This window comes from Otolemur garnettii, unplaced genomic scaffold, assembly GCF_000181295.1.
Source record: "Otolemur garnettii isolate 467f Iridium unplaced genomic scaffold, OtoGar3 scaffold00107, whole genome shotgun sequence".
Lineage (NCBI taxonomy): Eukaryota > Metazoa > Chordata > Mammalia > Primates > Galagidae > Otolemur > Otolemur garnettii.
In genome coordinates, this window is record NW_003852502.1 from 2,472,076 (window position 1) to 2,498,631 (window position 26,556).

Below are 26,556 nucleotides of genomic sequence, written 5' to 3' on the forward strand. Positions count from 1 at the left end.
TGAGAATGGCCCACATCACAAAATCTCAAAACTGCAGATGCCGGTGTGAATGTGGAGAGAAGGAACACTTCACACTGCTGGTGGGGCTGCAAACTAATACGGCCTTTTTGGAAGGAAGTATGGAGAACCCTCAAAGAACTCAAATTAGACATCCCGTTTCATCCTGCAATCCCATTACTGGGATCTACTCAGAAGAAAAAAGATCATTTTATCATAAGGACACTCGCATTAGACTGTTTATCACAGCTCAATTTACAATCGCCCAACCTAAATGCCCACCAACCCAGGAATGGATTAACAAGCTGTGGTATACGTATACCACGGAATACTATTCAGCCACTAAAAAAGATGGAGAATTTACTCCATTTAATTAAACTGGATGGAGTTGAAACACATTCTTCTTAGTAAAGCATCACAAGAATGGAGAAGCAAGAATCCAATGTCATTTGACCAATTCTGTCATGAGGACAATTGATGTTACTACATGGCAGGGAGTGGGGGAACAGGGGAGCAGAGAGAGGGAGGCGTTGAGGGGTCATGGTGTCTGACACAACTGTTGGGGGCAGGATACAATTAGAAGTGGGACTTTACCTAACAAATGCAAACAGCATAACCTGGTTCTTTGTACACTCAACGAATCCCCAACAATAAAAATAAAATTTTTTTAAAGTCATGATAACCATAATACAGGTCAAAGTCTGATGTAGAATACAGGCAAAATCTCACCAACGGCCGATGTTCCATTCTGTGGATGTCCTGTCCAAATCAGTCTCTACCTGACAATACGCTGCTCACGCTGAGTGTGGGGAGAGGAAGGGGAGACCCGCCACAGCACGCTCCCCTCAGCCCTTCCAGACGCCCACTCTCAACATCAGCCTGCTGGTTCCCTTCTCTGCCACTTTCTGCCTCTGCTCAGTCTAGAGTCTTGCCCTACGGAATCACATCACAACCACAGCCCTACATAAATTGGTATCTCTAGCTCTCACCTCTGCTGAGCTCTGATTCCATACATGCAACTTAACTGTTCAGACTCCCAAACACGACGGGTCTCAGCCACAATTCATTACCTGCCGTCCCACAAGCTGGCCCTCTCAGAAAACAGCACCACGACTTAGAAACCAAAGCACCACAGGGGCCCTTCCCTCCTCAAACCCCATCTGAGTCTCCCTCAAGCCTCTCCATGTTTCTGCTTTTGTCTCCACCACCCCAGCCATGCCCGTCTTCTGCGACAACACCCCAACTTATCAACGTTCATTTATTTAATAACACGTGTCCACCAAACATTCTCTCAAGTGAAGACAGACTGATCTTAATTCTTTGGCTTCAAGACTTCCCATTGCTCATAAGATACAGATAAATCCTTAGTGTGGTATAACAGGCCCTCCATGGTCCTGCTCTGACTCATGTGTCAACTTGGGAGAGCACAGAGGTGTCGTACTCCCACCTGCACCGGCCACTGGAAACGGAGTGGTGTCCGTGCTCGGTCAGCTGTGGGTGTGACATCCAGGAATCTGCTGCCTGAGTTACCTGTGGCTTTTATCCACCCATGGAACCCACTGAGACTTCCCTCCTGTCTTGGACACTGCCGAGTCCCTCGGAACTCCAGAATCCACAACATAAAGGACCATCCAGCAGACTGGCTTGTGTATGGACTGATGGCCATGTCCAGCTGTCAAGTCCAACCTGGGTATTCCTGCTCCTGGATATATCCATCTGGAAACTGCCCTCTCCTGTTTAACTCAACAGGAAAGGGAAGAGATTCATGAGAAGAAAATACTGATGGTCGGCAACCCAGGCCTCTCAGCACTGTCCCTGTTCTTCAGTCTAAAAGGCCCGTACCTGTCACTCTACTTGATTAAAAATCTCCCAGGGCAGTAGGAACACAGGAATGAAAAGGTAATTATACAAGAAATAGCAACTGGGCAACAGGCCTCATTCAATCTCTATAAATGCAGTTTGAGCTCTACTTTCAAAAGACTGAAGTGGTAACATGAAAATATCATGCTTGTGTACGAACAAAAGGCAAGCTGCACTGAGATTTAATGTCTGTGTTTTAGGTGGCAGTGTTTACAATTTAAAACCTCACTCTTAAAATGATCACAATGCCCCAACTGCAAAATTGGAAATAAGGTAAACTCTCACAGGCAAACTTCATCTACGTAAAATGAGACCTATAAATTGTATACGGGTAGAGAAAATATGTAACATTATCAATAATTCCTTTATTCACAGTGAACTAAAAGTTCTTGTAAGTTTTTGCTGCTGTTGTTTTTGTTTTTTTTCTTGAGACAGAGTCTGACGCTGTTGTTCTGGGTAGAGTGCCGTGGCATCACAGCTCACAGCAACCTCAAACTCCTGGGCTTACGCGAGTCTCTTGCCTCAGCCTCCCAAGTAGCTGAGATTACAGGCGCCCACCGCAACTCCCAGCCATTTTTTGGTTGCAGTTGTTATTGTTGTTTGGCAGGCCCTGGCTGGCTTCAAACCTGCCAGCTCTGGTGCATGTGGCTGGTGCCCCCGCTGCTTGAGCTACAGGCGCCAGGTGCCAAGCCACAGTTCTTATAAGTTTTAGCCACCAAAACAAAGGTACTTAGGCATTCCAGATATTTAGAAATTTCAGAAGGGCAACATTTCTTATTTACAGAAAGAAACATTTCCCTTAAATTGCATTTCTATCATAACAATTATAAACATTTTATTTTATTTATTTATTTTATGAACCTTTAACTTATCACTATGGCAGGGAGGGGGGACAGAGGGGATTCTTATCTAAAGGTTGAGTGAGATCTACCCTGAAATTTAGGAATTTTCATTTAAGGCAATTAACTCCTTCCAAGTAATAAGTACAACATGGGGTAATTAACTTTGAAAGCAGAATGATTTGAAGAAAACCCCTGTAATCCTACCACTCTGTGGGGCCCAGACTGGTAGAATGCCTGAGCTCACAGGTTCGAGACCAGCTGGAGCCCCAGTAAGACCTCATCTCTCATCTCTAAAAAAGAAAAATAGCTGGGCATTGTGGCAGGTGCCTGTAGTCCCAGCTACTTGGGAGGCTGAGGTAAAAGAATTGCTTGAGCCTAGAAGTTTGAGGTTTCTGTGAGCTATGACCTCACAGTACCCTACCAAGGGCAACAAAGTGAGAGTCTGTCTCAAGAAAAAGAAAAGAAAACCATTTTCAAAAGTCAATGTTAGACTAATGCCTGACACACATTAGGTAATGAATAATTTTGGCCCTGTGGACAGATGAATTGGATTAGTGACTCATAGGCTGTGTTTTAAGAAATATCATATCAAACTAGGAACATACTTTAAGTCCTGTTTCTATCCTAGTTTCAAAGAATTGTGTAAAAAAATTAACTTCTAATATTAAAGGACTTTTGAGTGGCCTGATGAGTGTGAAGTTTTTTTTTTTTTTTTTAAAGTAAAACTACTTTGTCATGTTTAGGCAAAAAATAGGTGAATGATAACTTAAAATCCAGGACCTCTTAATAGTTAATACCTCCTTTCAGAGGTAAGTTAAATCATATTATGTATGATAATTTAATACAGTATTAAAAATTTTTAAATCACTTCCTTCTAAGACATATAAATAAGTTCTTATGGGTTGTAAAGCATTCTCCAATAAAAGAAAAACATTCTGCTTTCTCATTAAATTTGTTCCTCTTGTTAGGTTTATATATATTTAAAAATATATATTAGAGTTCCTACTAAAAAGAATGAAAGAATAGTATTTGAGAAATTCACATCAAGTTTCCCAATAGGCTTGCTGAATTCCTCAGTCCACAGGAGTCTCCGTGCAGTGTCTGTAAACACTGTCTGCAGACTGTGGATTTAAGACATCAACCTTCTGTAACTACAGAGTATAATGACCAGTCACTATTTCCTCTGCAGAAGTATATAAACACACAAGTCGTATTCCAGGTAAAATTTTAATTTTAGAAGCTGGTTCCTTTTCCTTACATTTAAGACACAGGAAGAAAAAAAACAAAACTTTGTTTTTAACACCCAGCAAAATACAGCCAGCTAAACAGCTGTTTAAAAAAAAACAAACTCACCACCTCCACTTCTGTTTGTGGGCAGCTCAGGATAAAATCTACAGCAGGTAGAGCTGACAGCAGGCTCCTGGGTGAGAGCCCAGGTGAGGCCGTTACCCACGCTCGCTGGACCACTGCCCACTAACCACCGGAGACAAACACGGAATGTCCCTTGCCCTTTCAGTGTCACTGAAGAGAACAGTTAAGAGCCGTCAGCAGCCACTTTGCTTTCCCGGCTAAGGCAATGACAACTGAGTGAGTGACAGACCCGTATTACTTCCTCACCTGAGCAAGGAGGCTGCAGGAACAAAGAGAACACAGGGCCACAAAAGGGCGGCCCTCAGCTCTAAAGGAGCCAAAGGAAATTTAGTTTGCCCAAAAGAAGAATAATTAAAAAAAAAATTGTGAAAGAGTATAGTTCTGCTGCTTAAAATGGGCAAAGACTTTTCTTTCTTTTCTTTGGGCAGGTTTAGCCAGGCTTGAACCCACCACCCCTGGTATATGGGGCCAGCGCCTTACTCCTTAAGCCACAGGCACCACCCGGCAGAGACTCTTTCTTAAATTTTCTTTAAGCCACAGGGTGGTCTCTGAGCAGAAATTCTTGATTTAGTGGATAAAGACCCTTAATTCTATATTCTATTTTTTGAAATCTTGATGTAGAAAAAAAAATTGTTGAATTAAAACAAAAAAAAGTTCCAATCCTAGTAAGATAGGTTTGACGCAGTTCTCTAAAATAGCTTCATTCAGCAATTTTAATGCCAAATATTAGTAAGCCCAAGCCAAGAATCTCTAATTCCTAGTTCATAGTAAGTATTCTGACCACAGAGTTCAAGACATTGGAGCGAGTGAGCAGACCACCCCCCCTCTTATCCAAGTGCCAAATTTTTTATGCTAAACCTAGAAAAGGGAACCAGCAATACAATTTTAAGAAATGCCCAGAATATATAAAACAAACACAACTGCACTGGTACCGAAAACAGAGCCCGGGAACCACAGCTCCAAACAAACAGAAGAGTCCTTTTCCGGAATCCCCAGTCTGCAGGCCGCAGACAGTGAACGCAGCCATCAGGGCCAGGAGACCCATCATAAAAATGAAGAGGAGTGTTTGCAGAGGCCATGATAGACGGTCCTTCCCCCACAGTGTCCAGAGCTCCTAAGATGCGCCCCCAAAAGGATGACTGCCTGAAAACTCCCTGTGCTCACCTCATCCCACATCAGTCACAGAAGGGACACGTGGGAAGAAGTCGGTTCCGTCCTGAAGGAACTCACACCACAGTCCTATGCTGATGAGTGAGAGGCTCCTTCATTGTCACCAGAAAGGATCCAGCCTGCTGCACTGCCAGCACCCCTTACACAGGCTCAGTCAGCCCCCTACTCAAAGGGACACAGGCCAGGCAGGTTTGGGAGAAGCCAGCCGTCTCCCAAGAAAGACAAAAGCCAACAGCCAGAACTAATGGGGGACAGCAGATGACAGCTCACAGGACATAAGAAACCTGAAAACACTCTGAACCAAACAGCCCTGCAGATAAGAGGGCATTGCAGCCACAAAAGGAGAACAAGCCATCATGTTTAAAGGAGTAACAAGAAAACCACCACCACCAAAGAGCTCCCAGGAATCAAATCTGATGGCCAAGTTTGGAAACAGATTAAACAACAGAAGGATGAAAGCTTTCATCTTCTAGATCACCAGCTTAGTTAAGAAAGCCCCTCAGGGTTGGGAGCGGTAGTGGCTCACGCCTGTAATCCCAGCACTCTGGGAGGCTGAGGCGGGAGGATTGCCTGAGCGCAGGAGTTCAAGACCAGCCTGAGCCAGAGTGAGACCCCATCTCTAAAAATAGCCAGGTGTTGTGGTAGCACCTCTATTCAGGAGGCTGAGGAAGGAGGATCGGTTGAGCCCAGGAGTTTGAGGTTGCTGTGAGTTAGGATGCCATGGCACTGTACTGAGGACAACAAAGTGAGACTCTGTCTTAAAAAACAAAACAAAACACACACTTAGAGCATCAAGATCAAGGGAGAGAAATTATTAAAAAGTCAAGGGCACCAATAGTTAGAACATAGTTAGAACACAAGGGCAAAACTCCACCTAATAAGAGAGAAAATCCCTGGAGATGAAAAAGAGAAAATGGAAGGCAGGAGAAAAAAGGCAAAGAACACTAGACTTCTCCAAAGTCGGGAGTGGGGAGAGTTAATTTGCAGGTGGAACCATCCTAACGGCACATGCTGATGGAATCCCAGAACTCCAAGAAAAGCCTAAAATCTCCTAGAACACTGCTTCTCAACCTTCCTAATGCCGCAGCCCTTTAATACAGTTCTTACGGGTTGTAACCCACAGCTTGAGAACCACTGTTCTAGAAGGTAAAACAATCTACCTATAAGAATTCATTCTAACAGACCTGAAGTCTTCCAATCAATACCACGAACATAGAAAATGGAATAACCCTTCCTGAGGCAGTACGACTTTAAATACAGACTTTTATAACCAGTGAAATTATCCATTAAGAATGCAAGCCAAGGGCAGCGCCTGGAGCTCAGTGGGCTTATTTGCTGGGGTAGTCCGAGCAAATAAAAAGGAAAGAAACATAAGAAAAAAAAAAGGCGTGGCTCTCATACCTTCAAACCTCACACATGAGAGGTGAAGTGACAGGTTATAAAGTATGAAGAGAATTCCTTAAACTTGACATTGTGTCACTCTCCTTGAAGCCACAGGGATTTGGTGAGATAGGATTATACACCCTCCTCCCGGCTGCTCACACTACAGAGCGGTTCTGTAGGGAACAGTATTTATACAATTCCAACAATATAAACGTAATACACACTTACATAATAGAGTTACAGAAGAGCATGTGACGTGAACTTTAGCAAGATCATGTATTTGCACATCAAAATGGGGGAGAAATAAGAAAAACTACAATGTTGCTATCTCTTCAATTTTCAAAGGGCAAAGAAAATGCTGTCCAAATGTTACAATCAAGGAGCACAGATATTAATATATGAAACAGAGTGGTGCCAGCTTAGGAAATAGCAAAGCAGACACAAGAAGAGGCCATATCCTGGGAAAATGGGGGAGTCAAATGGAAAGCAGGGCAGAGGAAAGCAGGTTTCCACGTCTGCCCCCCATGAACGGGGGCCCCTGTAAACAGTCTCGGGTGCCTTCCTGCTGATCTCACCACAGCTGTACCGTCTTCACTGTCTTGCTGTCTTTTCAGTAACGTAACTGCACGAGGCTCAGAAAGAGGACAGTGTGTTAACAGAGGGGGCGCCGCCCGTCTGGATCTGGGTAAGGAGTATTTCTGAACGTGCCACTGCCCAGAGGACAGTGTGTTAACAGAGGGGGCACCGCCCGTCTGGATCTGGGTAAGGAGTATTTCTGAACGTGCCACTGCCCAGAGGATAGTGTGTTAACAGAGGGGGCGCCGTCCGTCTGGATCCGGGTAAGGAGTATACCACTGCCCAGAGGATAGGGTGTTAACAGAGGGGGCGCCGCCCGTCTGGATCCGGGTAAGGAGTATTTCCGAACATACCACTGCCCAGGCTTCAAACTGTCTGGATGAAGTTTTCAACATTCACAGCACAAGTCATCATTTTTATTAAAGTCATATCCCAGAGATTCATCAACGCAGAATATTGAGGCAAACATCCAGGTAAGGTGAAAATGGGAGATTAAGCATTTATAGACAGAAGAATAAAAACTAGGGTTATACGGAAGAGATAATATGGCAAAGAGACACTAATTAAACCGCTATGCTTCTGGCCACAGGGCTGATCTGCAATCAGATGTAGAGGGAAACTGGGGCCCCCTCCAGGACGCGGCTCTTCCTGTCCTGCTGTCTGGGTTACTGCCACACAGGAGCATTGAGTTAGGAGTGGGTTACATTGAGGAGTGGGTTACATCCACACAGTGCAACCCCTGACGGCCAACATGCCCCTTGATCAGGTAACTGGTCTTTTACACGGAAGGTCTTGCAATATACATTTTCAAATGCAGATAAAAAATTTCCTAAGAAAATTCTACCTGTAAGGTAGGTAAGCTTCTAATAGATATAGTTTCCAAAGGTAGATTTCTTTATAAAAGTTTAGAAGTAGATTCAGTAAGCCAATTTTATCACACACTTGGCTTTGACCTTTAAAAACTGGGAATGCAGTACAGTCTGTCCTAACAGAGCTCATTAAGTACAACAGGTGCTCAGAACCCTGACAAGGCAAGACTCCAGAGCAAGGTGGCCGCCCTTAGCTGGAAGCATCTGCGGGGGCATTCCCCGCCCACGTGACCACGCCAGGCAGGTGTGCCCCGTGTTCCCAGCATGCCAGCCCACCAGGTACGAGGTAAACAGGTCACAGAGCACCTCTGCTCACAAAACAAACTCTAGGAGACAAATGTTTATAGGAGTAGGAAAGCATATGTGTGCTGGGTACAGGGCCGGGAAAATAACAATCGGGGTCCTAATTAGAGAAAGTGTAATAACAACACACTTTCAGTGGAGTTCTGAAAGTGAAATAGGACAGAATTATGTACGATGTAAAAATCACAGGATTACGATAACCAACTGGGTGAGAGAGGGAGGAGAATAGGTGTGGGGGTGATTTTCAGGGCTTTGCCTTAAGTCAGTGTTTTCAACCGTCTTTATCCCACAGCACACTTGAACCTATAGTTAAACTTCTGTGGTACACTTAAGTTATGTTGATCGAAAAAAAAAAAAGTAAAAAACAATATACTTATGTGCTTTGAACTTGTTTCAAAAATAATTTAATTAATGATCTTTAAAAATTTTCACGGCACAGTAAATCACTGATCACATCTATTTCAATAATCACATCAATTACTGAAAATCACTAATTATTACATAGATGACATTGCCATGAATCCTAAATAACGTCCACAGTTTAGGAACAGCACGATCTCCTGTGGGTGATAAAAATTTTGGACTTTAGCTTTCTTTCTTTTCTTTTAACTGACTCTAAACAGAGTTCTGTTAACACAAAATGACTGCAGAAAGAGTACGACACAGGTTGAAATCTCTGGTCATCCTTTCGCCCAGCTCTGCTCTGCCAGAGGGCACACTCAACTGTCAGGAAGGCGGCTGGGAAGCAGCTGGTCCAGGTTTCTCCAGGGCAACCGCAGCAGTGAGGTGCTCAGAATCTTAGGCACATGGCTGTTCTGGGCAGACGGACAGGCTCTGTTCATGACTCTGGGCACCACCCAGCATGGAGAAACCCACCTCTAGTTCCACCAGCAAAACACGTAACAACCATCTTGTTCTGGTTTTCATTTCATCAAGTGTTCTTCTTGACCTTGAACCCTGATTCTGGGCCACAAACAACAATCCCTCATGTCTTGGTAACATTATATCTCAAAATACTTTCTTTGTTTGACAGAAGACTCTAAGGACAGGAAGACCAGTAGGAAGGGTAGAAGTGAGGACCTGCTTCCTAAACAGCGCTCAGTGTAACGTGCTCTTCAGAGCGGCTTGCCAGTAATGAGCTTACTTCAAGTGGTGGCTGGAAACACAGCCCACGGTCCGGAAATGAAGAATTACAATAAGCCACCAAGGAAGCAGTACACAACCTCTAAAAAGTAAGTTGACAATGACACGGAATCTGTTTTTGACAGAGAGTAAAGCAGTGCTCCAAGTGGTACAGACAGTGATTAATGATGTGACTTTTAAAATTTAAAGCTATTTTTTTAAAAAAGTGAAAGAATTTAAACCAAAAGTTTACAGACTTATTTGGGAAAAAAAAAAAAAAAACAGCAGAAAGTAAGAAATGGTGGTGAGGATGTGTAGAAACAGGAACCACGGTGCACTGCTGGCAGGATTATAAATGGTGCAGCTGCTGCAGAAAACTGGATCGTCCTCAAAAAATTAAAAATAGAGCTATCAGCAATCCCACTTGTAGGTATACATCAAAAAAACCTGCATGCAGTCTCAAAGAGATATCTGCACAGCCTGGTTCACAGCAGCACCGGTCACAGTAGCCACAAGGTGGGAGGCACCATCCAGGCACCATCCCCGGGTGAACAAACACCCAAAGGAACTCTGCACAGACTCAGAAGGGTGAGGTCTTAATACCTCACCACGTGGATGAGTCCTGAAGACATTACGCCAAGTGAAAGAAGTCGCTTACCTGAGCACAAAACCATAAGATTCCTCTTCTGTGAGGAATCTGAAGTAATCAAATCTATGGACCCTATACATAAAGTAGAGTAGCGGTTACTGGGCTTGGGGGCAAAGGCAAGTTGCTAAATAGGGACAGAGTTTCAGTTCCACGGGATGAAACCCTTCTCGGGATCTACTTCACAGCAATGTGAATATATTTAATACTATGGAACCGTACACATTTAAACTGGAAGATGCCACCTCTCCAGCACACTTTAATCAAGGCATAAGCCTCCAGCTGGCTGCCAGATAGTCTACCTGAAAGACCTCCACAAACCCCATAGAGCAAAGACATATGGAGATCTCGAAGTCATAACAAGGTAAAAATAAGGAGAATAAAGTGAACTTTATTTCACAACATTCCATTCTGTTCTCTGTTCAAAGGCTCTGGAGATGTCTGCTTTTACAATGACCGAACAAAGACATGCCTACTTCTTCTTTTCTCTTAGTAAGTCAAGAAAACAGCAAGGATTTTAAAGCCACGTAATCCACTGTTTGATAAAGCAAGGAGACACCTGAAGCCCTGGGTGACTCCATCTCCAGTGGGTGGAGAGAGAGTGAGAGGGTTGAGAGACAAGAGGACAGCCAGACCTCCACGCTAGCAGACGCAGCACCTACAACAGGCCAGTGGCAAGCCCCGGAAAGGCCACGAAAAGGTGGGATAAGTGGGCAAAGAACAGGTTGCTTGAAAGTCCACACAAACAGCAGTTAGACGGGGTTCTCAAACTTTTTAAACAGGGGGCCAGTTCGCTGTCCCTCAGACCATTGGAGGGCTAGACTGCGGTCCCTGGGATGAGTTGGCTGCTAAGCAGGACAGGCAGTGGTGGCAAAAATACCCAGCGGGCCAGATAAATGTCCTAGGCAGGCTGCATATGGTCTGCACACTGTAGTTTGAGAATGCCTGAGTTACAGCCTAGGGAGCTAGGAGCTACATTACTTGTAGACATGGCTTCAAGGAAGCGAAAAACTTACAAATGTGGGCACAGAAGAGAGTAGGGGAAACAGGAATAAGTGAAAATGTGCCTGATAAAGACAGGACCCACCTCCCACCCCACCCCCCACCCAGTTTCCTCACTCTCTATCTAGGTCCCACAGGCCAACGGTCAGGCTGAGAGTCCCAAAGCAAGAGACTGAAAGGCCGGTCTCTAGAAAAGTTAAACCATCATCTGAAGAAAGGCCTTCAGATACTACTGTTGATCTCTGCAACAGGAAAGCCAACAGGCAACCTGGCTGTCCAACAGCAAAACCTGCCTTCAGTCTCAGGCTTCCAGCAGCTTCGCATCTCATCTCTTCAAAAACAGAGATCACCATACATCTAAGGAGAAAGCTCACCAAACAAAGTAAAAAGCAAACAAACTAGAATTCAGTGGAAACAGGGCCAATACTGTTAATAAAAGAAATGTAAAAGAAATTATGTACCTTTAGTGAGTTATTCATAATACCTTGCATTCGTATCATAAAAACAAAACATTGTTAAAGAGAAAAAAATCAGAGCAAGAAAGGGGAGGAAAAAAGATGACATAAGTTCAAGGAAAGGATTAAGAGGTAAAGTTTTAAAATCTTCCAGAAAGAACAAAATCAAAAAGGTAGGCAATACAAAAAAAAAAAAGATGACAATGTTGGAAATCAATGTAAGAAATCCAATATCCAGATTAATAGGCACTCAAAAGAGAAATGGAATAAGGAAAAAAGTAGGGAAAAAATCTTTAAGAAAAATAATGGAACACATTTAATGACTCAACCATACAATTTCGTAGATCAGAAGGCACACTGAACACTCAGGACAATGAATGAAAATAGCTCACATCATGGTAATTCACGAAAAATATCTGAGAATACACTATGTCTAAGAGATCTTAAAAATCTACTGACATAAACATATAACAGATCAAGACAAACGGCATTAAATATCTCAGCTGCAGTACAGGAAACCAGGAGAATAATGAAGCAGTAGCATCAAAATTCTTTCCAACCGAGAATTCTATGCCCAGAAACTACCACTCAGCCATGAAACCAGAAGAAAAGACATTTTTGTACCCTCAAAGTCTAGAGGGACCGGAAACGGCTGGATTTTTGTTTTAAGCCTTCCAACACTATTTGACTTTGAGCTTTACTTCAGTTTGAACTGTACAGTTTATAAACATTTTCAATTTTGGTTTACAGGAACATTTTCTATCCTCTATAATCATGAATAGGATATACCTTTTGTTACTAAATGGTCCCCCCAATAAAATATGAGATCATGGTATAAAAGAAACCCACAAACATAACAACCTTTATTTTTATATAATAATGTACTTAAGAAATGCCTTAGAAACAGTCATAAACATCTTATGTGACAGATATTACTATCCCTTAAAGATGAGAAATCTGAGTTTCAAAGAGAATAAGTAATTTCCCAAAGGTGTCGCAACCCACATAAGCCAGTGCTACACTCACAAGCTGTGTCCAGTGCCGTGTTCGTGATGATACAGGTAAGAAGTCTACGTACACTCTGCTCATGGCCTTATGTCCAGCTTCTCATTCTCCCTGAGGCACATGGGGAAGGGAGCTGTTTTCTCTGGAGCTGCGGGGGCCCTTTGTCCCTCTCCAGTACCCTAATGACAACCCAGCTCTCTACTCATCTCAGGCTCTTCAGCACTGTAGCTCTTTCTCCCTAAGTCATCCTTAAAGAACGTTAGTACAGGTCTCAAAATAAATACTGCCTTGGGGACTTAAGGCAAGTCCTGACTTACTAATTACAAAGAAGTTTCTCATTTTTCGTGTTAAGCATAAGATTATGAAGGTAGGTAGATCAATAAACAGACATGCTACCCATAGCAGACAGCTACCTATATACACATACGTACCCAATGTGTGTTCATGTGATGTACACACGTGTAGATGTTCATAATGATCCCTTGGGCTCATTCTCATAAAAAATGGAACTTTGGCTTATATTCAATGATTAGCAGTTATTTATATCATGGAGGAATAAAGATTCAAAAATAATTACCCCGACCACTCTGCTCTCCAAAATGTATTAATCAAAAAATACGCCTCAAGATTTAGAACACAACACACACACACACACACACACACACACACACACGCCCTCATATACATACAGCTTCCCTTCCTACTTCTTTTTCCAAAGTAAAGAAAGAGACAGGGATACTCCAGACTCTCACCCACTGTGTTCATACACCACACAGCCACTCAGCCATGCACACAGCCTGTGACCTTGACTCGTGTTCCTACCCAGCTTCACCCTCTGTTAGACTGTGGACCTGAGGGGGTACTGGGTGAGCAGGCCACAGTCCTCACTGAGCAGACACTACTACACGCTCTCTGTGACCATGTGTTTTGAGCAACAAAAAGGAACAGTGTGGTAACAATCCAGCCACTTACGCCACAGTACCGGTCCCCGTTAAATATCTGAGGTGGCAGAGGGTTGCCCTGCGCAGGCTTCTTTTCTGGAGGGACGTTTTTGTACATCCATTGCCTCTGTTCTTCTGACATGGTGATATCCACCTCCTCAAACTCTATCTTGTTAGCCTCCAGAAATCTAACCACATCCTGCTGCTTCTTCTTTATCTAAAGAGAGAAGACAGACAAATAAGGAGAAACGTTCGTCGGAACGATACGTACATGTTTCCAAATTGAACTAGATTTGGCTTCTTGTTATTAGAGGTCACTCATACAAAGAAAGAGGTGATTTCCGTAGGCGTCCTGCACTGGCCACTGGCTGGACGTTAGCTGAGAACTGAGCCAGTCCTGACACAGTGATTGTGCCACTGAACCTGAGGCCTGACTCAGACCCCTGCAAGGAATGGACGCTGGTTCTCAGGGGCCACAGTTACTGTTCCTCCTACCCATGACCCACCCTCACCCTCACAAGTTGACATTTACAGTCAGGAAATCAGGCCTGCTACCCAAGACGCTCTGAGAACCATGGCAAGTCCATCTGAGATGGGACATTTCATTGATCGTGTGAGCAGCAGCAACGTGTCTGTTCCCCTCCACAGCCTCTTTCAGACACTGTCCAGCTGCAGCCACTGTCACGAAAGCGTCCTTTCCTCAATTCACCAGAGGAAAGCGTTCTCCACCTCCAAGGTGAGCAGAGGGCCATCTTACGTCAACTCTGCTTCTCAACCCTCCCCATCCTTCCTCAGTCGCTAGGGGTCAGTGTGCTCTAAGGAGCTGCAAACACATGTGCACGTTTCCAGAACGTTCCACCTGCTTAATATATCACCTACTTCAGATGAGAGGAGGACACAGCAGACCCCTCTTATGCAGGATAAACGTGTTCCCAGGCCCCCAGCAGATGCCTGAAACCACGGCAGGGCCGAGCCTCACCGTACACAACCCTGATGGCTGCTGAGAGACCAACAGTGACTAAGAGGCAGTGGCAGATACGGGATGGGTAATTCTGGACAAAAGGATGATTCCCATTCTGGAAAGGACACAGCGGGATGGCAGGAGATTTCACCATGCTACTCAGAAGGATGGTCAATTTAAAACTTAAGAAATGTTTATTTCTGGAGTTTTCGACTTAGTATTTTCAGACCCGTGGTTGACCACAGACAACTGAAACCACTGAAAGGGACCATGCAGCTGAGGAGGGACTGCTGGAGTCCACGTCCGACAGCACATAAAACATGGGGGCAAGCTGGCCTTTTCTGAGTGATCCTGGGAAACCTGTGTGAAGAACAGACTTACATGGTGAAGTGAATTTTATAATGGCCAGAGGTACGATGCACTCTGAAAGGCCAGTACGACCTCTCCGCATAAAACCGGACACCTAAAGAGCATGCTCTCACAGCTGATCACCTCCAGCGAGCAGCAAGCTGCTCCGACAAACGCCCCCTCAAGCCTCGATGACAGGTGTCATATGCTGTGAGCAAAGAGATTCTGGTCACTGGACTAAGGTCTCTGAATGACTGACACAGTGGTGTGGTGATTAAGGGCAGAAATAAAAAACTAGAAAAATAGGCCATCTTCAAGAACACTGTATGATCAGACAGGCAAATTCACAGTGGCATCATCTCAATTTCCTGAACTGAGCCACTGCTCATTTCTGAGAGTGTTAACTTTTTGTCCCTTACTAATAAACAATTTCAGAAATGTAGCTGTATTATTTTGAAAGTTTTCCTTCCCCCAAAAGCATCATCTATCCTACCTAATTTCCCCTTAAGACCGTGAAAGATAGATTTTATTGTTTCTCTGAATTCGGGGGGGGGGGACGCATTTGGGTGCCCACAGCAGCATCTGTAACTGTTGTCTCATACTATAGGGCCAAGCTCCATGAATCAAATCCCAGTGACAAAGGGAGGGACATTTTTCTGGCTCCTGATCCACCCAGGACACATTGCTCTGACAAGGCCACACCAGTTCCCATTAGTAGTATCTGAACGTGCCCCCCATGTCTCAGCACCCCTTCCTCCCTATGGCCAATACTGAAAATTCATCATCACACGCTAGAATTCAACCACATCATCACCACCAACAATGTTCAGAAAGCAAAGGACGGTTCCTTGCTCACAATGGCAATGACTGTCACCGTGCTACTATTAGGAGCAAAGTGTGGATGACAATATCTCTGTTTTAAGTGAGGGAAGCAGGGGGAATGTGACCAGGTTTATGTTTCAAAGAAGCTGAATGCTGTGCCTCGTAAAAAGGACAAAGGAGAGGGCTGTGCTGCTTGCATTTACATCGTTCCTTGAAAACTCCTGAAGGACCAACAAAGTGGTCGTCCAGAGGTGGGGGGGGGGAGACTAGGGGAGGAAACATATTTTTCTAACATTACAAATGTGTTAATACGCAAAAGATTAAATACATAATATATTTTGAGGGAGAGAGCGAGCAGAGATAGCAGTTCCTACCACAGAGACGTCACGCTTTATGAAAACTAAGTTTTCTTTCCCAAGGTGACTAGAGCAGAACTCAAAATAGTTTGTTAGTCTTTGGCCTCCACACTTCCTCACACTTAGAAGAAAGGGCAGATGATCACAAAAAGAAATGACTGGGAGGCCCATGAGGGAGGATCCCCTGAGCTTGGGGAGTAAGAGTGAGACCCCATTTCTACCAAGAATAGAAAAACTAACAGGGCATCATGGGGGCACCTGCAGTCCCAGCTACTCAGGAGGCTGAGGCAGGAGGAGTGCTTAAACCCAAGAGTTTAAGGTTGCTGTGAGCTGTGAGACCACGACACTCTATCCATGGGACAGAGTGAGTCTCAGGAAAAAAATGAAAAGACAAAATAGCCAAAACAATACTAATACTCTAGCACAGTGGTTCTCAACCTTCCTAATGCCGTGATGCATTTTCATTGTTACAAAGGGGTCATGACCCACAGGTTGACAACTGCTGCAAGTCTAGCAAATCACCCAAATTAAACAAGGTTGGAGAAATTAATCCAGAGAAGGAAGTTTTCAAGTGGACGTCCGTGCCATTAGCTCCAGGAAGGAAGATGAGTCACACCACCACGGCTGTTTGTAAGATCTGCAGAGGTGAAGGTGGCCTGGAACTGTGGGAGCCTGGGCTTGGAGCAGGGGACAGGCAGTCCAGGAAGCAGGACCTGGGAGGACTCGCCAGCCTGCTGGGTGGGGCTCCAGGTAACAAAGTCAACAGGAAGCTGTCAAGGGCATGTCATGTGCTGGGCATAATCCCAGAGTTCAAGTAGCAATAACACACCATGCTCCCCACATTGCAACTTGTCTGAAATGAAATGCACCTTACAATCACTACCAAAAGGAACTTGCTAAAAGCAAATGGAAGAGAAGCAGATTATGGCCGAGAGTCATGGCCTTCACCTACGCCCATTTCCCCGTGAGTGGAAGGCGCCTGTAACTCACCTGTTTTAATTTAAACACACTTGAGAGCAAACAATGGCAGTTACTTACCCTGTAACCAATCTCCCCCTGCTTTCTCAATACAGAAGCCTGGTTAGGTTTAGAAGAGTAATGTGCTCAGCTACAAAACCTTGTTCATCTATAACTGGAGGTGACCACATGACATATGGCCACCGCTGGCCCTTGGGAAGGCTCCACGTGAAGGAGAAGACAAGCTCACCTCTGCGGCCTCCCTTCCCTTCCTCCTTGCAGCAGTGCAGACATGTCCTAGAGGTGCAGGAGCCACTTCACCAATGTGAAAACACACACACACGCTGAGGACGGTGGAGCAGAAGGACGGTAGGTGGCCTGCGTCCTTAACGACATTTGGCAGCTGCCACCCAGTCTCTTCTTGCACCGCTGACCAGCACCTTTATGCAGTCGGCAAATAACCCTTAACAAGTCAAGCCACTCTACGCAGTTTTCTACAGCTTGCACCCAAATGCAATGCTATCTGACAAGATTCTTAATCACTACTTACAATGTCTTCAGAAATACTGTATTACAATGAAGGATCGAAAATAAAAGCCACCATTGCAAGTACAGCCTAGGAATAAACACCGTAGGACCTTTAGCATTTAATAGGAGTGCTGACACTGGATAAAAGAGGTAATTTCATTGTTTTCTTTATTAAGCAACAGCCAAGGTGTTGGGCCTACGGCAGGAAGGCGGCTACCCGTCCGTCCCATTCAGTCCCATTCACACCCCCATTCACACCCCCATTCACACGGTAGGGGCAACTGCAGGAACACTGTATCTGTTAGGCTGGCGGGAGAGGGTAAGAAAAAAATATGACCTGTGGTCCAAATCCAGCCCATTATCTTTGTATGGCCTACAGCCAGAGATGAACTTTATTTTTTTTATTTTTTTTATTTTTTTGAGACAGAGCCTCAAGCTGTCCCCCTGGGTAGAGTGCTGTGGCATCACAGCTCACAGCAACCTCCAACTCCTGGGCTCAAGCGAGTCTCCTGCCTCCGCCTCCCAAGTTGCTGGGACCACAGGCACCCGCCACAACGCCTGGCTATTTTTTTCGGTTGCAGCCATCATTGTTGTTTGGCGGGCCCGAGCTGGATTCGAACCTGCCACTTAGGTGTATGTGGCTGGCACCTTAGCCACGTGAGCCACAGGCGCCGAGCCAGAGATGAACTTTATGATTAAAGCATTTGGGGGAAAGAAAATCAAAAGAATGACAGTATTTCACGACAGGTGCAAGTTGTGTAAAACAAACTTGAGCGCACGGGACACAGCAACAGTCACGTTGTCCACGGCTGTCTCAGCTCCGCGACATCAGAGCTGAGTGGCTGCAACACAGCCGGGGCTCCCGCAGCCTAAGGTGAGCGCCCCTTGACAGAAAATGCCTTTGGGTTGGATCACAGAACTTCACTTCTAGTTCTCAGTTCATTTTCTTGGTGAGCTCTCCCCTGACCACTCGATTTATACTTTTTTTTCTTTTTTGAGACCAGGTCTTGCTCTCTAGTCCCAGGCTAGAGCGCAGTGACATCATCACAGCTCATGACAACCTCAAAATCTAAAACATCTTGGGCTCAGGAGAACATGCAGCCTCAGCCTCCCAAGTAGCTGGGACTACAGGTGCCACCACAACATCTGGATATTTTTCATTAATTTTTTGTATAGACAAGGTCTGTGTTGCCCAGGCTGGTCTAGAATTCTTGGCCTTAAGCAATCCTTTTGCCTTGGCTCCACCATGTGCTGGCCACTGCACCGAGCCTCTATCCTACACTCTTACTAGCCACCCCAATGCTCCCAATGTCTCATTTTTCACCATAGCAGTCAGCATCCCACAGACGGTATGTTACGTGTACTCTATTTGTCCCCCGCCTCCTACTTGAATACAGACGCCCCAAGGACAGGGGACTTTGTCTTCACACAAGGAGAAGGGTCCATGAGACAAGACCTTCCCTCCTGACTCCCGTCAGGGCTCACGGAAGTCTCACATCCTCAGACAGCCCTCTAACTACCTGGCTGAAGTTGTATTGCCTAATTTTATTAAAATTTATTTATTTATACATCTGCTCACTGTTCTCGCCACAAAGTCAGTTCTGTAAGCTTAAGGACCAGGGGAACCTCGAAAAACATTAATTTAATGGATGATTGAAGAATCGTCATTCCAATGCTGAGGATTAACAATTTTTTGGAGATGTTCAAGAAAGCTATTCAAACTTGAGTTCATAATGTAGAAACTAATGTAACTCACATTTCGCCCAACTGGAATGTGGGTCAAAGGCTTAGTATTTCTCAGTCCTGAAACTGTAAGAATTTAAAAAGCAGCAAGATGCCGCATCTAACTATAAATGGCCAGAATAACTCAGAAGAATCTGCTGACCCCAGTGTGGGAAAAGGCTTTGCTTCTAACTTTGCACATGAGTGAACAAGAAAGCTGTACCCCCATGCGTGTTTAAATAAATTCCATTGGCATTTTGAAAATGTGTAATGTAGTGCTTTGTTTTGCTCAAATATATTTGTTGATACACTTGCAAATTGACGGCTATTGAGAATTAACCCAACATGTTACCACTTCCCGGATTCTGCTTCCATTTGCTACCACAGAACTCTACTGCCCTCAACTACTTCCCCCAAAAATCCCCAGAAAGGAAGGAGGATGAGCTTTTCTGATGAGCTTTGAAGCAGCCTGCCTGGCCGCTGCATGGATAAGCCTTTACCCTTTCAACTCCCAGTCCCTGCATCTGCTGAGGACCCCAAGCCACGGTGACCCACCCCCACAGGGCCCTGGGCAGTAAGCTGCAGTCTGCTGAGTCTGTGTGAACACTCAGTGACATCTGGAAATCTTAGTGAACACACCTGTAGCCTTCACTGGCAAGCTCCTGGCCCCTCAAGTCCCCAGGGGTTGCATCAGATGGGCTAAATAATTACACTGCATCTGTGTCAGCCTTGGCCCCTAATCTGTGGCCCTGACCTCCAAGTAAACTTGCACAGCTCTGCTCTCTTCCGGTAGGGTCAGCTCTCTCCAGGAGGCTGCCGATTAGTGCCTGCAGTCAAGCAGCCCCTGCCAGATTGCTCCCATAGGCTTCCAACATGTCCAGTCACGTCTGGAACCAGGGTGTATGCCCCTGACGCTGCAGCCTGGGACCTCAGAGCTCACTAGTAAATAAGAGCTCACTAGTAAATAAGCAGACATAATCGATCCCAGTAAGACAGGTATTTTTTAATATTGAGATTTAACACAAACAATTGTGGGAAAGCTAAAGACAAATGAGGTACAGATAACAATCGGGAAAACTGTAAGAGGGGAATATGCAGTTAGTCCATCCTGGCTTTAATCCTGACCCTGTCAGCTGGGGAGTCGTGGAGAAATTACTCAGCCTCAGTTTTCAAATCTGTGAAATGGACTCAGCATCTTTTCCCACAGGTTCATGGGAGAACAAAATTCTTAGAGCTGAGCAGAACTGGGCAGAAGCCGGCACCCACAGCTGTTCCGTTCACTCTAACACACTAGCTGGCCTCTGCCGCCCCACAGTAAGAGATTTCTGGTACTTTAAAGGCTTTAGGTGTTTGATCCCATCGTTGCTTCACCTGCGTCCACACTTCAAACACACAGCTCTTTTCTCTGACTTGAGGTCGACAGAAGGCTGCCTTGCACCTTTTATGTTTTTCAAATTGAGAAAAGGCCAAAAGGCAGGCAGAAGAAAGAGAAGAGAAAAGGTTAAGTTTTTAATTAACTTGACAGAATTTACAGAGGAGCTAGTCTGGACCAAGCGAGGCAGAGGGCCCACAGCTACCTCTTCCTTTCAACTAAAAAAGGGAGGGGAGGACTGAGGCTCTTTCTTTGCCTAAGACCCCAGGGACTTGCCCCACAGCCATTGACCATCACAGCTGACACAGCCTCGAGATCCAGGCACAGTGAGGGAGGCGTGAGCCCCAGCTTTCCTGCTGAAGCAGAAAGGTGAAGACACGGGGCCCTTTGTCCTCACCCTTCCTCTGTCTGGCCTGGAGCCCAGGTGTGAGGGCTGGAAGTGCCAGGCAGCCTTTCCACCTTGAGGTGACAGCGCCAAGAACCCCAGCAGGGCAGGCCCTGTGCACGCTCAGCTTCCAGACCTGCCCGATCAACCCCTCCACTTGGTTCAGCTCGAGTTAGAGGGTTCTATCAGCTGCAGACAGACACGCTCCACTGTCGGGGAGCAGAGCAGGAGGGTACAGGAAACCCCAGACAGCCACCTGCTACTGGCAACATCCTGATGCTACTTAACTAAACACGAGATTACACAGAAAGTGCCGTGCTCCGGCTTCTATTTCAGTTTATCTTACTAGAATAAAAAGCAAACACCAGGTTACCAAGCCAAGATAATAAAGAGGCTGTCTTGCAAGAGATTGAAGCTGGAGTTTTAGAGAATCAGAATGTCAGAAAGATGGATTACAAAACACAAGGCAATTTTCAACAGAACCATTATTGTATGTTGTGAATTAAATACAATCTTAATGATGGAGCAGGCCACGGTTTTCCACCCGTGTCTCCCTAGCTCAGTCCGTGGTACCTACTAGGTACTCCTATGTTTGTGTTAAACCAATAAACATCAAGCTTGAACACGTACTTTACACTTTATTCTTTTCTTCTTAACTAGTCAACATTTTCGGTCCTGTTTTCTTCTTCTTCTTTTTTTTTTTTTTTTGAGACAGAGCCTCAAGCTGTCCCCCCTGGGTAGAGTGCTGTAGCATCACAGCTCACAGCAACCTCCAACTCCTGGGCTCTCAAGCAAGTCTCCTCCCTCAGTCTCCCAAGTAGCTGGGACCACAGGCGCCCGCCACAATGCCTGGCAATTTTTTTTGCTTGCAGCCATCATTGTTGTTTGGCGGCCTGGGCTGGATTCAAACCCACCACCTTAGGTGTATGTAGCTGGCACCTTAACCACTTGAGCCACAGGTGCCAAGCCTGGTCCTGTTTTCTTGACCAACTTGCACTGGTTTCTTTTTTTCCGTGTTCATAGTGTAAAATCATCTTGTCAACTTGAATTTTTTATCTATAAAGGTTTTATTGTGCACAGAGAGAAAGGGGCTTTTCAAATTGAATTTTTTTATTTAAAAAAGCCATAATCTCATCACCCTGTAGTTTTCATATCATCCTCCAGGGATTTGACATTTGAAATACTTTATACAGCTGGCATAATAACACACGTTTTGGAGAAGGATGTTTCAGCTGTATCACAAATATTTTGTTTCTATTCTCTTCATAGTTATCTTATTGCATAAATTCTGTTGAGTACTTATGCTGATGTATAAAAACATTGCCCTGACTTTGGTATTTAGGCATGTCCTAAAGATTTCTTTTAGTAGTTCCAGTTACTTGGACTGAGGCTTAAGCCCAAGAGTTTGAGGTTGCTGTGAGCTATGATGCCACAGCATTCTACTAAGAGTGACAAAGTGAGATTCTGTCTTAAAAATAAATAAAAGAAAAAATAGTTAAGTGTTCCAAATTTGCTTTCTTCATGATAACAAATGGTTATGAGAGGGCTACCTAGCAGTTACTAAAATACATAAACTTTCACACATAACATACCCTCTTCCTTCTTAATTTGCCACTTCAAAGTAAAAAAGACATTTTTTTTTTTTGAAACAGAGTCTTACTTTTTAGCCCTTGGTAAAGTGTGGTGGCATCATAGCTCACAAAAACCTCAAACTCTTGGGCTCAAGCAATCCTCTTGCCTAAGCCTCCAGAGTAGCTGGGACTACAGGCACCCATCACAGTGCTCAGTGAGTTTTTAGAGACCCGGTCTCACTCTTGCTCACGCTAGTCTCCAACTCCTGATACCAAGCCATCCTTGAGCCTTCCAGAGTGCTGGGATTACAGGTGTGAGCCACTCGCCTGGCCTAGTTTGATACTTATCAAATAATTGTCGGCTCGGCAGCTGTGGCTCAAGTGGCTAAGCCGCCAGCCACATACACCTAAGGTGGCGGGTTCAAATCCAGCCCAGGTCTGTCAAAACAATAATGACGGCTGCAATCAAAAAAAAAAAAAAAAATAGCCAGGCGTTGTTACAGGTGCCTGTGGCCCCAGCTACTTGGGAGGCTGAGGCAGGAGACTTGCTTGAGCCCAGGAATTGGAGGTTGCTGTGAGCTGTGATGCCACAGCACTCTACCCAGGGGGATAGCTTGAGGCTCTGTCTCAAAAAAAAAAATAATTGTCTCATTCATGAAAGTCTGGCATGTTTTTTTTTCTTACTATAATCCATAGAATTGTCACAACAAAAACCTAGACATAATTTTTTCTAATCTCCTAAAAATCTTTCAAATGAAGAAATTTTAGTGAGTTTTTTTAATATAAAAAATGTAATATCTTTTAAAAATGTTTTTAAGCAACATCTTAAAAAAATTTTAAGTAACATTTTTCAGTTGGTTTCATGCAATACTAATTGACATTGGAGAAGACAGGACGATTACTGCCTACCAAAACTTTGACAACTTTTGCATGACTGATGAGTGAGAGGGAAGTCTGGCCACTGCAAGTGTGACACTGAGATCCAAGGGGACCCTGGGTAGTCTGCGAGCAGGTGGCTCTGTTGGCCTGAACAAGGTGACAATGACACCAAGGGCAGCAACCTGACCCTCATAGGGGCTGGTTGGCTTTGATTTGTGTTCTAGTATAAAACTGTCCCAGTCCTCACCAACAAGAAAGGGATGGGTCTGTATCACGACAGGCAGGTTACTTCCTATAGCACAGCCTTAGTCTCCTCATCTAAAACCCTGGAATACTGACATTCACACATTTCAGAACTGGCTGCAACCTCAAATCTCTCTCTGCTCATCAAAACCTGCCGTCTCTTCTCCCTACACGACACAAAGTCACCTTGCTGGGAAAGACTTCTACACACACCTTTAAGTCCAAACAAGCTGGTGACACCTGTACTTCCCATTTCTCAGATATATATATATATATATCTTTTTTTACTGCACATACAAATCAATATTTATGTTAAAGTCATCCCTCAGTATCCAAGGGAAACTGGTTCTAGGAGCTCCCCCATATCAGTCTGAGGATGAAACAGCATGCATAGTAGCTGCGAATCCTCCACTTTGAGTCACCCAGATTACTATTAATACACACTACAGCGCAAAGGCCATGTAAACAGTTGTTACACTGTACTGGTTTTAAAATTTTTGTATTACACGTTATTGTTTTTCTTTTTCTTTTCTTTCTTTTTTCTTTGTATTTGAATAGAATGTTGCTATTTTACTCAGACCAAAGTAATCCTCCTGCACCCTTAGTAGCTGGGATGACAGGCCACATATCACCACACCCTACTATTTTTTGTTTTAATTTTTTCAAGTATTTTTCATCTGCCCTTGGGTGAACTCAAGGACGGGGAACCCACAGATAGGGAGGCCGACTGTACTTACGGCTCCAGATGTGCTGGGAAGTGTCTTCCCCAGGGCATTTTCCACATAGTGGTCACTCAAATGTCACCCAGTAAATTCTCAGGGGGATCCTTGGAAGAGTGGGTTCTAGAAGGATGAATGGTGACTCCGACTTTCCCACCTATCAGAAAACTGAACACTCAAGAGACCTCAGAGACAGCCCCCCACCCATTCACTTGCCCGAACTAGAAACTGGGGTTTCATCTTTGACTCTCCTGGAGTCACGGCCTCCCTGATTCCTGCGTTTTTCCTGAACTTACCCACATTTCTCTAGTTTTCCTGCCAGCAGCCGGAGCTGGGCCAGCATCTCTCCCAAGAGCTTCCTGCATCTTCTTCTAGCTAGATTCCTCCAATACCACTTTTCAGAGAAAAGCTAACATGATTTTTAAAAAAATAAATAAAATAGAAGATTTCACATCTCTGTTTAAAAACCTTTCAGTAACTTTCAATCATCCTTTAGACAAAGGTAGAAATCTGTCCCCAGGCCTAGGCAGGGTCACTCCTGGGTGGGTCTGGGTCACCTGAAGGGCTTCTGAAAATGCAGATTATGGAAGGGGCAGTACCCCAGAGTCTCTGACTCAGCAAGATCAGGGTGGGTCTTGACTATCTGCATTTCACATCTATGAACAATGGGACATTATTTGATCCTAAAGAGGAAAGAGGCACAGACAGGGGTACACCCTGATGACTTGGAGCCCTGGTCACAAAGGACCACAGGCTGCTACGATTCCATCCCTGGGGGGTGGGGGTGGGGGGTCTGCAAACAGGAGGCAGGTTAGTGGCTGCCTGGGGCTGATGGCTAAACCCTGTAGGATGCCTTTGTGGGTCACAGAAATGTTCTCAGATTGCATGAGGTTCTGCAAATATCCTAAAAGCCACTGAGTTGTGCAGTTTATATGGATGAATTGAGGTGTTAATCATACCTCAATAAAGCCATTTTTTAAAAACCAGCATTTGCATTTCTAACAGCTCCCAGGTGAGGCACAGATCATGCTGAAAGGACGGCAGCTCTGCCCTGACCCCTCAGCTCTGCCCTGACCCCTCAGCTCTGCCCTGACCCTGAATCTCTGCACTGATCCTCGCAGTGCCCCCTCCCTCTGCTCAGCTCCTCCATCCCCCCTGCAACAATCTCTCTGCAGCTCTTGCCCCTGTGCCCAGCCGACTCATGTGCTCTTTCTCACGGCCTCAGCCTTCAGGTCACCCTCTCAAGTAAATCTTCCCTAACAAAAGCACCCAGGTTCGTTAAGTAAGGCCTTCCCCTTGTAAACACTTTCACTGTGTCCTTAATCCCTCCTCTGTAACATTAATTACACTTTTAATTAAGTAAGTAACAGGCTCCTTAAAGCATATCCTCGGGCTGTAAACCAGATGTGAGGAGGAGTGGCCCTTGTTCTCGGGTGAGGAGCCTCGGGTGAGGAGCCTCGGGTGAGCCCCCTGTGAGCTGCAGAAACATCTCAGTAGGTGTCCGCACTGGGAAGGGAGTACAGTAAAAAGGTCTGGATCTCAACGCCGCAGTCCTCAAGCAGGTACGACCTTCGCCTCCAATCCCACCTGCCCTTTCCTCCTTGTCTAAATGTACACCAAGTTCTCTTGTATGTCTACCAAAGCACCTATGGAACCTCTTGAAGCTTGCAGAGAGAATACAGTAACAATTTAACCAAGAAGAGAAGCTAGGATGGAGTGCCAAGTCACTCGGGGGTCTACTTTAGTTGACCTCTGGCTTAGGAGACCCCTGAGAAGAGTGATTAAGCTGGAGCAAGGACAGCAGTCCCAGTGAGGGTTTCACGGCTGCGACTCACCATAAAGCACAGAGCCAGAAGACAAGGACACAGAACAGGGAATGAAACAGAATGTGCAAAACCCAGCCCCAAACAAAGACCGCACATTGTCCAACAGAGCCCCACACAAATTCCATCCACTTACACACTGGGAGGGTCAGGGACGCTCGCTTGACTTTCAGTAAAAGCAATCACTGTACAATCACACCACGCCAAATAGTCTCATCTTCCCTTCTCAGAACTGCACCCAATACAACTGTATTTTACTAATAAAAATAAAACAGAATTTTAAGTCACAGTAGTTCATATCAGCTATGCTCAAAAATAAGTGGCAAGA

General features: G+C 44.9%; 1 protein-coding gene across 1 annotated transcript in view; it reads right to left on the reverse strand.

Moving 5' to 3' along the window:
* SH3BGRL2 (SH3 domain binding glutamate rich protein like 2) overlaps positions 1-26,556 on the reverse strand; it is a 52,823-nt gene that overhangs the window by 3,332 nt on the left and 22,935 nt on the right. The window contains exon 2 of the mRNA XM_012809531.2: positions 13,574-13,759. Within this exon, the coding sequence (XP_012664985.1) occupies positions 13,574-13,759 (186 nt within the window). The remainder of the gene's footprint in view (positions 1-13,573; positions 13,760-26,556) is intronic.